This window comes from Lithobates pipiens, unplaced genomic scaffold (assembly GCF_037356315.1).
Source record: "Lithobates pipiens isolate NorthernLeopardFrog02 unplaced genomic scaffold, aLitPip1_a1.2 Scaffold_3, whole genome shotgun sequence".
NCBI classification, from domain to species: Eukaryota; Metazoa; Chordata; class Amphibia; order Anura; family Ranidae; genus Lithobates; species Lithobates pipiens.
This window is the reverse complement of record NW_027507790.1, coordinates 201,940,331-201,954,370: the sequence shown is the minus strand read 5'-3', so window position 1 is coordinate 201,954,370 and position 14,040 is coordinate 201,940,331. Positions and strand designations below refer to the sequence as shown.

The 14,040-nt window shown below is 43.1% G+C and overlaps 1 protein-coding gene across 2 annotated transcripts in view; it reads left to right on the top strand.

The window, feature by feature from the left end:
• Positions 1-14,040, top strand: part of MAP3K1 (mitogen-activated protein kinase kinase kinase 1) — a 116,967-nt gene that overhangs the window by 95,937 nt on the left and 6,990 nt on the right. For both annotated transcript variants that reach the window (XM_077462701.1, XM_077462702.1), the window contains exons 14-19: positions 1,152-2,424; positions 7,666-7,818; positions 8,591-8,753; positions 8,839-8,970; positions 12,626-12,768; positions 12,929-13,060. In XM_077462701.1, the coding sequence (XP_077318827.1) occupies positions 1,152-2,424; positions 7,666-7,818; positions 8,591-8,753; positions 8,839-8,970; positions 12,626-12,768; positions 12,929-13,060 (1,996 nt within the window). The remainder of the gene's footprint in view (positions 1-1,151; positions 2,425-7,665; positions 7,819-8,590; positions 8,754-8,838; positions 8,971-12,625; positions 12,769-12,928; positions 13,061-14,040) is intronic.

The following is a 14,040-nucleotide window of genomic DNA, read 5'->3' as shown; positions in this document are numbered from 1 at the left end:
CTATCTATCCAATCAAGAGCCCCAGGCAGAGAGAGCGCGTCCCTGCCGGGTCAAGTTCCAGGGCTCAGGTAAGTAAAACGGAGGGGGGTGAGCCTTCACTGCCATGTGTTTTTTCACCTTAATGCATAGTATGCATTAAGGTGAAAAAAACATGAGGGTTTACATTCCCTTTAAAGCCTTTTGTGCACAGGATTAAACAATGCTGTTTTTTTTTTTTTTATTGATGTGATATGAGTTACATTGTTGTGTATGGCAGTGTATCTCAACTCCAGTCCTTAAGTACCCCCTAACAGGTTATGTTTTCACGCTTACCATTATTTTGCACAGATGATTTGATCCGTTCTACTGCCTTAGTAATTACCACAGCCGTTTCATCTGAAGGAAATCCTGAAAACATGACCTGTTGGGGGTATTTGAGGACTGTAGTTTACAAACATTGGTCTATGGGACATTGCACGCAGCTGAGTAAGGATCAGTAATACAGCTTTGAGTACATCAGTAATCGAACAAAAATCGAAGGTTTTACATTAGAGTGCATTAATTTACTGGCGGGTTTAATTTTTACGTGAGTATATTACAATACTGGCAATGTAGACAAATTTTACTTGTCTGTACTCTTGCACACTTTTACTCTCCTATACTCAACACTACTCAGGTCTTTACAAACTGTTTTTGGCCCCTTGCACACAGGCTTCCTGAGTAAATATCGGTAAACTATGATGTCCGTGTGAAAAGGGGCCTTTATAGATTATCTACTGGCTAGCTTTATTGCAATTATTTTTATTTTTTTTCCTATCGTTCTCTTGTTTAATACTGTTATTGTATTTGACAATTTCATGTATTAACATTCTGCACTGCAGCCTCTTATTTTCTCAGTGAGTGTGCATTTTGACGTTAGGCCATAGCTGACAAAATGGGAAACCCAATTGTCAGTGGTGATCTGAGCTGTCAGTGACATGGGGATTAAGAGCCAATTGGCCTCAGTGTCAACTGGTGGCTCCTAAAGTGGGTGATATATAAATGTATCCTCCTCGCAGAGCAATATTTCTTGTCATGGTAAGGTTACTCTTTCCTAATCAATCCGCATTTAGCATCTTGTGCGTAGTCTGAGTACTGTGCTAGATTGTGACACTTTCTTTTCTTTCTAACAGGTATAGGAACTTGTTGTCCTTGCTGAACTTTGCGCTGCAATCCATTGACAATTCCCATTCAATGGTGGGAAAATTATCTCGCAGAGTGTTCCTAAGCGCAGCCAGGATGGTTGCCAGAGTCCCCCACGTGTACGTCAAGCTGTTGGACATGTTGAGCGCAACCAGCTCAACGCATTACAGCCGCATGCGGAGGCGTTTAATGGCCATTGCTGAAGAAATGGACATTGTAGAGGTGATCCAGCAAGGCCTGGAGGATTCTCAGACTTTTGAACACCGCAGGGAAGCCTTCGTGCAGCCCTCTGCGCCAGCCAACTCTCCAGTTACTTCACAAAGTAATTCCCCAGAACACACTATGCAGCTTTCAGGGATAGTGGGGAATGATCCATGTGTCTCAAAAGCCGCTTCTAGCCCTGAGGACTTGAACGAGGCACTGGAAGCAATCTCCTTAGGGCACCCTATGTCCACTGTAACAACTGAGCAACCAAAGCCTGCCATCCCCACTAAACGCAGACCATTAAGTCAATGCTTGAATTCTCCCTCTTCCTCACAACCGCCTAATTCCTTTTTTCAGACCTTACCATCTCCTTCTGCCCCATCTGTGCCAGCTGGCCCTGTTGCAGATATCCCTAAACCTAAACCTCAGGGATTTACTCCCTGCAAATTGTCATCTGCTTCCCCTCAGACTCAGAGGAAATTTTCTCTTCAAATACAAAAGCACCATTCAGGAAGTAAAGAGCCTGAAAAACTGTCTCCTGTTTTCACTCAAGCTAGGCCACTACCATCTCATCAGATACACAGGCCAAAGCCATCTCGGCCTACTCCCGGGGACATGGGGAAAGTGGCAGAGTCTCCAAAAGGCAATATGACTCTTGATTTAAATGTTTCTCATAGTGACAATGGTGGCTGTAGCACTAGTGCTGTCATACCCAGTGATGATACTGTTTTTACTCCTGTGGAAGAAAAAGGTCGGCTGGATGTTAATACAGAGCTTAATTCCAGCATGGAGGACCTCTTGGAGACATCCATGCCTACTTGTGATGGCACTGTCACCTTTAAGTCTGAGGTAGCTGTGCTGTCTCCTGAGAGAGCAGAAATCGATAACACCTACAAAGAGGATGTCAGCCACAATCAGAAGTGCAAAGAGAAAATGGAAGCAGAGGAGGAGGAAGCACTGGCTATCACTCTCGCCATGTCTGCCTCTCAGGATGCTCTGCCAGTCATACCCCAGCTGCAAGTGGAGAATGGGGAGGATATCATCATCATTCAGCAGGATGTAAGTTTGTCTTTTAAGCAGTTTTAGTGTCTTGTAAATGTATAGTTTGGAGAAACATGTCCTAAAGACACCTGGTCCGCTTTTAAAGAGGCGGTTTGTCTTGGGGTAAAAAAAATTAAGTCCGCTACAAATAATATTGCTGATGACTTTTTTATAAATGGAAACTTGCCTGTCCAAGGATCCAGTGCCGTCCTCACCCAGGCTAGTCTTCGCAAGTGTCTGGGTTCCTGGTGCCGGCATCTTAACTGTGGGCAGCCAGCTGTGCTGCTTTTGGCTTCCCAGCCGGCTGCACATGCGGGAGCCGCACTGTGCTTTGTAAATGATCCAACAGTCTTCTGTGACATGTCCCAAAAGACTGCAGGGAAGAAGGAAGGTAATCCAAGCAGAAGTGCCAGCGGGTGCCTGTCAAAACCAGGTACCCACTAGCCCCCCTTCAAAATTACATGCCAATATAGATGAAGGGGGGAACTCCTCTTTAAAAAAAAAAAAAAAAAAAGCTGATGTTTTGATACTATGTGATCAACGTGTTGCTTTTCAAGATCGTTTTTCAATATCTGAGACTGTAGAGTGGACCTAAAAAGCTTATTTATCTCCTGTCTAATGTTTCAGGTCCCTCACTGGCACTGGTATCTTCCCCCCCCCCCCCGGTGCCGGTCTTCGGGCATCTCATTGGTTTGTACAGGGGTGACCTAACTTCTGCATATGTGCAGGAGTCAGTCATTTCAGCACACAGGGGTCGTGCCAGCGATTTTATGTTGGGCTATGCATGCACAGCTTGGTTTACATGCCGCAGAAGACTGTGAGCAGACGGGCAGTGTAATTTATCACTTAAGAGAAGTTGCATGTCTCTTTTGTAATAATGGCCTGCCTGCTCGCAGTTTGACTTCAGTTGGGCTTTAAGTTTGTTTGTTTTTTTGTTTTTATAAACCATTGTGGATTGAAATGCTTCATGAAAGTGTGCTCATGCTGACATTGCTAAACTAACACTTGGCTGTGATAGCACACTTCTCGGGATGTGTTCAATCCTGGGGTTCTCTAACAATCAAACCTTAGCCCTTTGTGATTGTGCTGAAGAAGACCTCCTCATTGGGCAAATTTATGTTGGCAAATGAGGTTGCCTATAGTTGTGATGGGCAAATAGTTTCCCACCAAAAAAAACACTCCAGTGCATTTCTAACTTTCTAAATATTGGTGGTTTGCGTGTCAGAACTGGTGAGGGAAATGTTGCCATGCCTTAAATCTCCACTAGTGGGAGTAAATGCACATGCCTTAGTTGTCTCTCACTTTAGCTCAGTGTCACAGCATGTGTGTGGGCTCAGCAGCAGCTTGTCTCAGTGGGGATTCCTCATGCAGGAAAGAGATTTGCCATATTGCACTTCTCCCCCCCTGGAGGGACTAAGGGGTTGGGCACTAAAACAATGGTTTGTGCTCCCCCTGCACCCCCCCCCCCTCCCGCAGGGGGTGCAGCGGCTCCCATTGCTCTTTCCCCACTTTGAGCAAGTAGTACCATTAAGCCCTGCCTCTCTTGACCTCCCCTCTTGCTGGGTCTGCCCAGTGACGGAACCAAATGCCGCCCGCACGCAGGAACTATTTGAATTTTAAAACGGGCAGGGGGCGAGTGATGTACGGAGGAGGCGGGGCCTGGGCACGGTGCCATGTGCAGGACATAGCGTCCACGCGGACACGCGGCGCAGGGAGGAAGTTGAGTACAAAGCGCATACTCCTCAGCTGGATAGCTGGAGAGCATGCTGGCTAGTCGCACAGGAGTGGTGGAGCATGTAAGGACTGCATACAGGCATTCCCAATAGAGGAAAGACATTTTACCCAGCGCTAGGCTGAATATTTAGCTACATTTCTTTTGCTAGACTATAAAGCAAATAGTGCATTTAAATAGTGCCTCTGCTTTTGTGCTTAGAACTATGCCTCCCAAAAAGGCCAGTGCAAACACCTCAAAAAAGGTACCAAAAAACATCGCCCCCAGGCACTGAGGACTCTAGTCATGCCTCCACATTGTCATCTTCTCCTGAAATACCAGAAGTGGCTAGCCAGGGTGAGCCATTGGAACCAGTAGGTGTTGCAGTTGCTTCTAACATCTCAGCCCCTCTATATGTGACTGAAGATGCCTTTTCCTCCGCCCTGTTGGGGCTAGAGGAAAGACTAGCGGCTTTAATCGCATCCTCGTCCAAAGGGATTGGATGCGTTTCCTGTCCAAGCATTACTAGAAGAACTTCTTGATGCTGAAAGGGATCATCTGTATAAGCATTTTCTGCCTCCAAAAAGACTTGCAGTACTTTATCCCATGGAGGAGAAATTCACTAAAAGATGGAATGTTAAAAAATATGCTTAAATTCAAAGTCAAAACATTTACAGCGCTTGTTGAGGAAAAATTGCTAAATATTCAATGGTAAATATTTCATACCGAGCAATATGTAATTGTTCACGCGCTTCCTGCTAGCATGTGCAAAGAATCAGTTGTTAGACACACAAAAATATCTATAAAGGAGCAAGAAAGCGCATGCAAAGGAGTGTTATCTCAAAAGACCTTTCTTCCAATCACCTTGTGAACCCCCCTTTGTGTATCTACTCACCAGAGTAAAACACAACTAGAGCATATAGATTACTCTCAAAAGGTGAAGCCTCTAGCTCCTCTATGGATGTTCAGACAACCTTCACAGGAACGGTTCAGTTCGGTAGCTAACAGCATGTAAAAATACAAGGGGATGCGCTCCATAATGTAAAATCATTTATTATAAGAATCATGCTCCCCCTGCATACAAATTATGCTTACTAGAATCTGTTAAAATTAGTATGTCTGAGCACTGCATCAAGCCTCCTGGGGATCAAAGCAATCTTGAGGGGGCATCTGAAGACGTAATCATAAAACACGTCAGCGCGTGACAGCATCCTGTCTGCTTGGAACAAAACGGTTCAAGCTCTAGATTTGCCAATGCGGCTGTCCCCAAGGGTGTCCCAGAGCCTCAGTTGGTGGTTGGTAACCTGGAATCTGCAGAATGGAAAATCCTTCAGACCGGTTCTCTGGAAAGTGGAAACGACAGATGCCAGCCTTTCAGGTTGGGGAGCAGTACTAGAAAAGACAATTGTCCAGGGACAGTGGTCAAGAACCAAAAGAACTTTGCCCATCAACATCCTAGAGCAGTGATGGTGAACCTTGGCACCCCAGATGTTTTGGAACTACATTTCCCATGATGCTTCACTACACTGCAGAGTGCATGAGCATCATGGGAAATGTAGTTCCAAAACATCTGGGGTGCCAAGGTTCGCCATCACTGTCCTAGAGATTCGGGCAGCGCGTCTGGCTCTGAAGGCCTAGACATTCAGGTTACAGGGTTGTCCTGTCGGGATCCAATCTGACAATTCCACAACTGTGGCTTATATCAATCACCAAGCGGGGAACCAAGAGTCTTGCAGCACAGAGGGAGGTGAACCATATCCTAACTTGAGCAGTACGCTCTGCCTGATCGGTCTTATTTCAAATACCGCTTGCTTCGCATTCTTTGGTCTGGGTTTTTATGCAAGGGGTGACGCGGCTTAATCAGTCAGATCACCTTTGAAACCTTGGAACTTGAACTTAGTTTTGTCAGTGTTGCAAATGCAGCCCTTTGAACCAATACAGCATACTTCCCTTAGTCCCTCTGACAAGGAAGTTGGTGTCCTTAGTTGCTATATCCTCAGCAAGGAGGGTTTCGAAATTGGCTGCTCTTTCTTGTAAAGAGTCCTATTTGATTATTCTTGAGGACAGGGTCGTGTTGCGTCCTCGTCCAAGTTTTCTGCCTAAAGTGGTCTCAGGTTTTCACCTGAACAAAGATATTTTCCTACCATCGTTTTTTCCAAAACCATGTTTTGGGAAGAGAAGTCACTACATTGTCTTGATGTGGTGAGAGCGGTCAAGGTCTGTTTAAAGATGACTGCTCAGATCCGGAAGACTGATGTCTTATTTTTGCTGCCGGAAGGTCCTAGGAAAGGACAGGCCCTGTCAAAATCCACTATTTTTAAGTGGATTCTGCAAGTTATAATTCAGGCTTCTGGTTTAAAAGGTAAGATTCCGCCTTTTTAAGTCAGGACACACTCTACCAGAGCAGTTGGTGCTTCTTGGGCAGTGCATCACCAGGCCTCCATGGCTCCGATCTGTAAGGTCGCAACTTGGTCTTTCAGTACATACATTCACCAGGTTTTATCAGGTGAATGTAAAAAGGCATGAGGATATAACCTCTGGATGCAGTGTGTTGCAGGTCCTCAAGTCTGTGGGCGCCCTGCGGGTTGTGTCTCCCTCCCCTCAAATAGCATTGCTATGGGACGTCCCATATAGTTAATACTATGGCTCTGTGCCCCATGATGTACAATAATGAAAATAGAATTTTTAGAACAGCTTACCTGTAAAATCCTTTTCATGGATTACATCCTGGTGGGAGGAGGGGTTATATAGGGAGTGACCTTCCTGTCTTGCGTGTGCCAGTGTCCATCACCTATACCCATATAGTTAATACTATGGCTCTGTGTCTCGTGATGTACTCCAAGAAAAGGATTTTTACAGGTAAGCTGTTATAAAAATAAAATTTTTTACCTTCCATCAACCCCTGTACAATACATTTCTTCTTAGATGTGGTGTTTAAAGAAGTGTGGGACTTGAAAAGAAGAAATGCAAACTCCTTCATTCTGCAGCATCAGTCCCATGTCTGCTCTAACACCAAGAACTGAGCGATCACATGGCCACTGATTGCTCAGTTCTTGGTCTGTTTAGAGCGGAGAGCAGTGACTGTCATGCCAGTCACCACTCTGCTCTCCCAGCACTCACTGGGGTGCCATTATGTGCCGGAGGAGCATGCTAAGAGGCCGAGCCAGCTGCCAGCCAGGCATCTCAATATATCCTGACATTGTTGAGATCCTTCCAGAGCCTGAAGCAGTTCTGTGACTTCAGGTGACAGTGGGCTTTAGTCAAATTGCACAACAGCAAGTGTTAACTTGTCTCTGTATTGATACTGCATGCTGAGCCTCTTTTAGCACTGATTTTAACAGTACCCGTTAGTGATACTTCATGGTGTCAGCATTTTGTAACAGCATTTTTAGATATGTAATCTGTCAATTAACTAGTGATATCCCCTGCATGCGGGACAGATTTATCATTAATTTCTGCCCACGTTACCTACCTACCAAGCCAAGTAGTTTTAATCAAACGCCTCTGTATAAGGATTGTGCCAATAACATGCTGATCTTTACGTTTAGACTCCCGAGACCCTCCCTGGACATACCAAAGCAAAAAATCACTATCGGGAAGAGGTTGAATGGCTTAAAGGCCAGCAAATTGGTTTGGGAGCTTTTTCTTCCTGCTATCAAGCTCAGGATGTTGGAACTGGCACCTTAATGGCCGTCAAACAGGTGAGAGAATGTAATGAACAAGAATAAGGGGGGTTAAGTTATGTATACCACTTATCTGCAGTCTGATGTTTACAAATGATGTGACCTAAGCTACTCGAACTGATTACAAACCTAAAGAAAATACATTAATACCATTTCTTTAGCTTTTAGACATTTCCCACAGGTTAATAGTCTATAGGAGTCTTCTTACACCTAGGCACTGGTTGGCGCCCCTTTCATTTTTAGAAGTTCTTGTAAAACCGCAAAACCTAAAAATTCTGTAATACAAAAAGCACAAAATGTATCCTTGGGGTGGGGGATTAAAACATGTTCAAGCCCCCTTTTTACCACCCCTCAGTCACAAGTGTAAACTAGGCATATAGTAGTTGGGTGTGGGGTTGGGGTTTTAAACTTCAAAATGGGTCTCCTGAAGGTCACATTTAAGACAAAGAATTGCCAACCATAGAGATGATTCTTTCCCCTTTTAATGCATTTAAAAATATAACTAAGAAAGGAGCCGTTCTCTTTAGCACACCAGTTGGGTTCCCTCCATTTGATTAAAGATGGGACCCTATTAGTAGTTATTTGTGAGTGTCAAACTTTCATGAATTCACCCTGTAGTTTGCTCAAGAAAAGATCCCAGAAAACCGTGGTCACAATCAAAAATTGATTAGTAGTAGCTTCATCATTTTCCTGGTTTGGTTATTGATCAGTAATGTTTTTGTGTTGGGTATATACACATTTCTGTGATCTATAGCATGTACCGTGCTGTAATCGTTCTCTGCTCCGTTAGGTGACCTATGTGAGGAACACATCCACTGAGCAGGGAGAAGTGGTGGAGGCTCTACGGGAGGAGATCAGGATGATGAATCACCTTAGTCACCCAAATATCATAAGGATGTTGGGAGCAACCTGTGAGAAGAACAACTACAATCTATTTGTGGAGTGGATGGCAGGTAACTTCAAAATCCTTCCTTTTTTTTGTGTGTGAAATTTTGTATTGTGTGGTTTTCTTTTCTAATTCAGATCTTGTATTCTTAGGTGGTTCTGTCGCCCACCTGCTCAGTAAATACGGAGCATTTAAAGAATCTGTTGTCATCAACTATACAGAGCAGTTACTGCGGGGACTGTCATACCTGCATGAGAATCAGATCATTCACAGAGACATAAAGGGTAAGGGGTACACACTTTTCCTTTGTGATCTCCAAGCTTTGACGCTTATGTGTGCTGAGAATCCATGTATCCTTGATTAGTGGTCAATACCAGTGTGAGGGGGCCAGGGATCACAACACAGCTGTAAAGTTCAAATTACTGTTGGCTTAGTCCTAGTTTAGGTCAGATCTTGTATCGGGGCGCTGGGTTGTGGCTTCCGCAGATGTTTTCAATTGGAAGGTCAACATTTTAGTCCCTGTCAGGCTCTGTTATCAGATTAAAGGAAAACTGTTTAAATCAAGAATGTGAAATCTAGTATGGTGGCTGCCGAGTTTTTATCAGCCCCTTAAATTGTAAATTGTAGGCAGCCAGCATGCGGTTTGTGTTCAAGCTCCCAGTGCCAGCAAGAGGTTGTACTCTGTATGTACTCTGCATCTATCAGATTCTGATTATCTCTTTACATTGGCTAACAGTAAAAGTATAACGGGCTAACTGACCCTTTCATGCCCAGAGTTTTTTGTTTAAAGCGGTAGTAAAGCCTGCTTTGTTTGTTGTTTTTATCTACAGGTAAGCCTATAATAAGCTTTACCTGTAGGTAAAATTAATATCTCCTAAACGTGAACCATTTAGGGGATATTCACTCTGCATGCAGCCACTGGCATCAGTGGCGCACGTGCTCTGAAGGTCCGGTATACCAAGCCAGACGTTCAGAGCTTTTTGCAGGAACCAAGTGATCCTGGAAGAAAGGGAGGGAGAAGATATCTGCCCTCCCAGGAGCAACTGGGTGCCGCTGAGAGGGCTTCGTTCTAAGGTGAGTATTTCAAATTTTGTTAGTATGCAATGCATACTAGCACATTATGCAAGTGTCTTGCAGGTGGTGTTTTTTTTTTTTGTTTTTTTCTCCACAAGAGGTTTACAACCACTTTAATAGCTTCTCTACCAGCCATATTCTCACATTTTCTCTCCTACATGTAAACATTTTTTTGCAATAAAATTACTCGGACTCCCCTAAATATTATAGAGCAGGGGTCTCGAGACTGTGGCTCTGCAGTTCAGGAACTACAATTCCCATCGTGCTTAGTCATGTCTGTGAATGTCAGAGGTTTACATTGCCTCATGGGATTTGTAGATCCACAACAGCTGGAGAGCTGTAGTTTGGATATCCCTGCCCTAGAGAATAAAAAGACAGGAGTTGCAATTTTTTTTATGTCGGAGTATCTGCGCAGCAATTTTACTTTTTATATATTTTTTTCAAACACCATATTTTTTTTTTTCTTTCAAAAAATAGTTTAATGAATTTTAATGCAAAAAAATATATAAAATATGTTTTGTAAAATATAAAAGATGTCCTGCCAAGTAAAGGGTTACTAAACACATCACTCTTTAAAATTGCGTACGCTCGTGGAATGGCACCAAACTACAGTATGTAAAAATCTCCAAAGGTGATGCTTTTATTTTCTTTTTTACAGGTTAAGAGTTAGGTTTTCTAGCACTAGAATTTTTGCTTTTGCTAGAATGTTTGCAGCGATACCTCACATGTGGTGTGAACAGTTTACATATGCATGCATAAGGGGACAGGGAGCACTTTAAACTTTTTTTTTTTTTTTCTTTTTTTTTTACACTGACCCTTTTTTATCAATGTATTTTTTATTTTTTTTCACTTTTACTCTTATCACAAATGTGGACACCGTTGTGATATGACATGACAGATCCTCTTTATGGAGACATCTAGTGTCTATAAGACCCCAGATATCTACACTACCCTGGAGATCAAAACATTGGATCTCTGCTTTCCAGGGGAAAAAATGGCAGTGTTCACATCTGTCAGAGCCAAAAGTGACGTGATGTTGCTTCTGGCTCTCGGGGTCATAGACATCACCAGGGACCTTCCTGTCTTCGTCCAGCTATGTGGTAACCGGGCACCCCAGGATCATATTTGGGGCTCTCTGATCACATGGGAGAGCCTGAATATGCGGCAATGGGGGGGGGGGGGGGGTAGTAGTAGTAATGTCCCCTCCTGCTGCCTGTAAAGGCAATCCAGCAGTTAATCAGCCACTAGGATGACTTTTACATTAGAGGGAATTTATGGCTGAAAAATATTTCTGGATGATGCCTGAGTCTGCAGGTATCATACAGCTATCTTCACGTAAAGTCCAGGACGTTATATAATATCCTACAGGCAGGAATTGGTTAATTTGTTCATTTAGTTTTTTTAAATGCTGTGATCTGCAGCACTGACCCTTTTGTCCTCTGCATTCTTTTAGGCTCTAAGGTCATTCTCATTAATGGAGAGCCCTCTGATCCCCACTGCTCTCCTGTCTTTACTGACAGACAGCAGGTTGTTGGCACATAGCAGGGAAGATCAGATCAGTTCAGGGTGGTGAACAAGAGATCAGTAACACGTTCTTATGTTTACCAATCCCTTCACTTTCCTGAATGAACTCAGGAGTGCTCAATACTGAGAACTTGGGTGTTCATATCTGAAGGGATCATAAACATGATTGAGATGTTTACTATCTCTTCTGTTTGTGAATATGAGTACTTCCACGATCAGTAGTAAGTGCCGTTTAGCAGAGGAGATGGAGCTTGAGAACTTTGTGACCCAGAGCTCTTGCTCCAACCTCAAGAAGTAATATCAGGGGGTCTGTACATACCTGTACATACCCCTGTTTTTTCACGAAAACCCCCACTGGTTAAAACACACACTCACTCACTCACTATATATGCACTACATGCATTGTGGTACTAAACAAAAAGGTAATGTTGTATCACCACACCAAGAGCCTGTTCACACCACTGGACATGCATTCTATTACAAAGCATTACAGTACTTGTTTTTTTTATTGGTAAAAACCTTCTTTCTTCTTCTTTCTTCTTTCTTTCTTCTTTCTTTCTTTCTTCTTTCTTTCTTCTTTCTTTCTTCTTTCTTTCTTCTTTCTTTCTTCTTTCTTTCTTCTTTCTTTCTTCTTTCTTTCTTCTTCTTCTTCTTCTTCCACTTGTCTGCATGGCAGCACATTGTGATGTCATGTTGTAACAAAATATATGCAACTGCACTGCAGATTGCACTTTACCACAATGTGCAAGTGTGACGCAAACCTCCAGATTTTAGCATATGTTGCTTATTTACAGTTTTGCCTACCTTTTTGGCTTTCATCATATCTAAAAAAGGCACAATTGTTAAAATGTACAAATTATTTCTTACTCAATACAGTTTTCTTTTATATTTAGTAGTTATGTATATTATGCTGTGCTTGTGTGTGCTAATAATGATTTTTAGTGTATTTTTGTAGAAAATTGTTTTGATGAGCACTTGCACTACTAGAGGCTGGCCACTAAATGGTTAAATCAGATCAACACTGCAGGCTGAAGGCTCTTTTTTGTTTAAAGAAAAAAAAAAACTTCTAGCCAGTAAGCTATTACTACATCATAAGCAGACAATGAGCTCATGCTGATTGCTCACTGATCTTTAGTGGGGACCAGAGCTGTCAGAGGTGGAATTGAAAGCCAGCAGCTGCACTAACTGTCTGCTGTTGGCTTTCAAATGTGAACTGTTTCCACAGCAAAGGGCATTCTGCTGAGACACTTGTATACAAATGGGCAGGAAGGGGTTAACTGTCATTATTCAATTTATGGGTTAACTGCTTTTATTAAAATTTGTTCTTTATCCCTTTTTCAGGTGCTAATCTACTGATTGACAGCACTGGACAGCGACTTCGTATTGCTGATTTTGGAGCAGCAGCTAGACTGGCATCAAAGGGCACAGGTGCTGGCGAATTTCAGGGGCAGCTGCTGGGAACTATTGCTTTTATGGCTCCAGAGGTACTTTTTCTATTCCTGCAGCTCTAGTACTTGTATAACATTTCCTTGATGAAGTATAGCAGTTTTGTTTTGTCTGGTGTATGAACATATATATGTATAGTAGAAATAACCTTTTCTTACTGATTCAGTATTACCGCTTTTCTCGTTCCTATTAATATAGGTGCTGAGGGGGCAGCAGTATGGGCGGAGCTGTGACGTGTGGAGCGTTGGCTGCAGCATTATAGAGATGGCTTGTGCTAAACCTCCTTGGAATGCAGAGAAGCACTCTAATCACCTTGCTCTCATCTTTAAGGTAGTGGTCTCTGGAACTGTGCTTCCTTGTCTCACCTCTTGTCTCCCATTTTCTCTTTTGAAGCCAAGGTTCATTGTATTTTCTGGGTCCTGTTGTTCTGCTGTCTTCCCTGCTAGGATGTCGGAATTTCCATAGATGACCAATCTTTTGGAGAATTGAAAACTTTTACAATAACCATTGCTAATTGGCCATGGTCTTTAATCGCACATGTGCTCTCACCACAGAGGAGTTTGTGGGGCAACAGGACAATAAGATTATCCAGTTTTTAGAGTTACAGGGGAGGTCTAGCACTTTAAATTATTGCTCCTGCTCTAATTGTAGCGATACCTCACGTGAGGTGCGAACACCATTTACATATGCGTGTGCGACTTGCGTATGTGCTAGTTTCTGTGTACGAGCATGGAGGGATGGGTGCGCTTTTACATTTATTTTACAATTTATTTTTATTTTTTTACACTGTTCGTTTTTTTTTTATATCACTTTTATTCCTTGTACAAGGAATGTAAACATCCCTTGTAATAGAAATAAGGATGACGGCTCCTCCCTGTGCAGAGATCAAGGGTCGTAAAGACCCCAGATCTCGGCTTTGAACTTTTTCAAAAGCAAAAGATCAAAAAAAATTGGATATTTTGCTTAAATTGTTTACTTCCGCCCTAGATCGCAAATGTCATGACGTCACTCCGGTCCTCTAAGGCCATAGAGGCAATCGGAGGCAATCTCGTCTCTATTTGCCTCTGTGACCACCCGGCAGCAAGGTCAGTTTCTCGTGCACGCCGGTAAAAACGGTAAGCCTGAGAACGACCTGCGAGCGGCAGGAGGAATGGAGGGGGATGTCCCCTCCATCACATTTTGAAAGCAATCCAACAGCTAATGAGCTGCTCTGACTGCTATTTATTAGAGAGCCAGCCGCTGGCTGAAAAAAAAAAAAAAAACATACCAGGGTTATGGCTAATAACTTCAGCCATCATCCCAGTAAACCA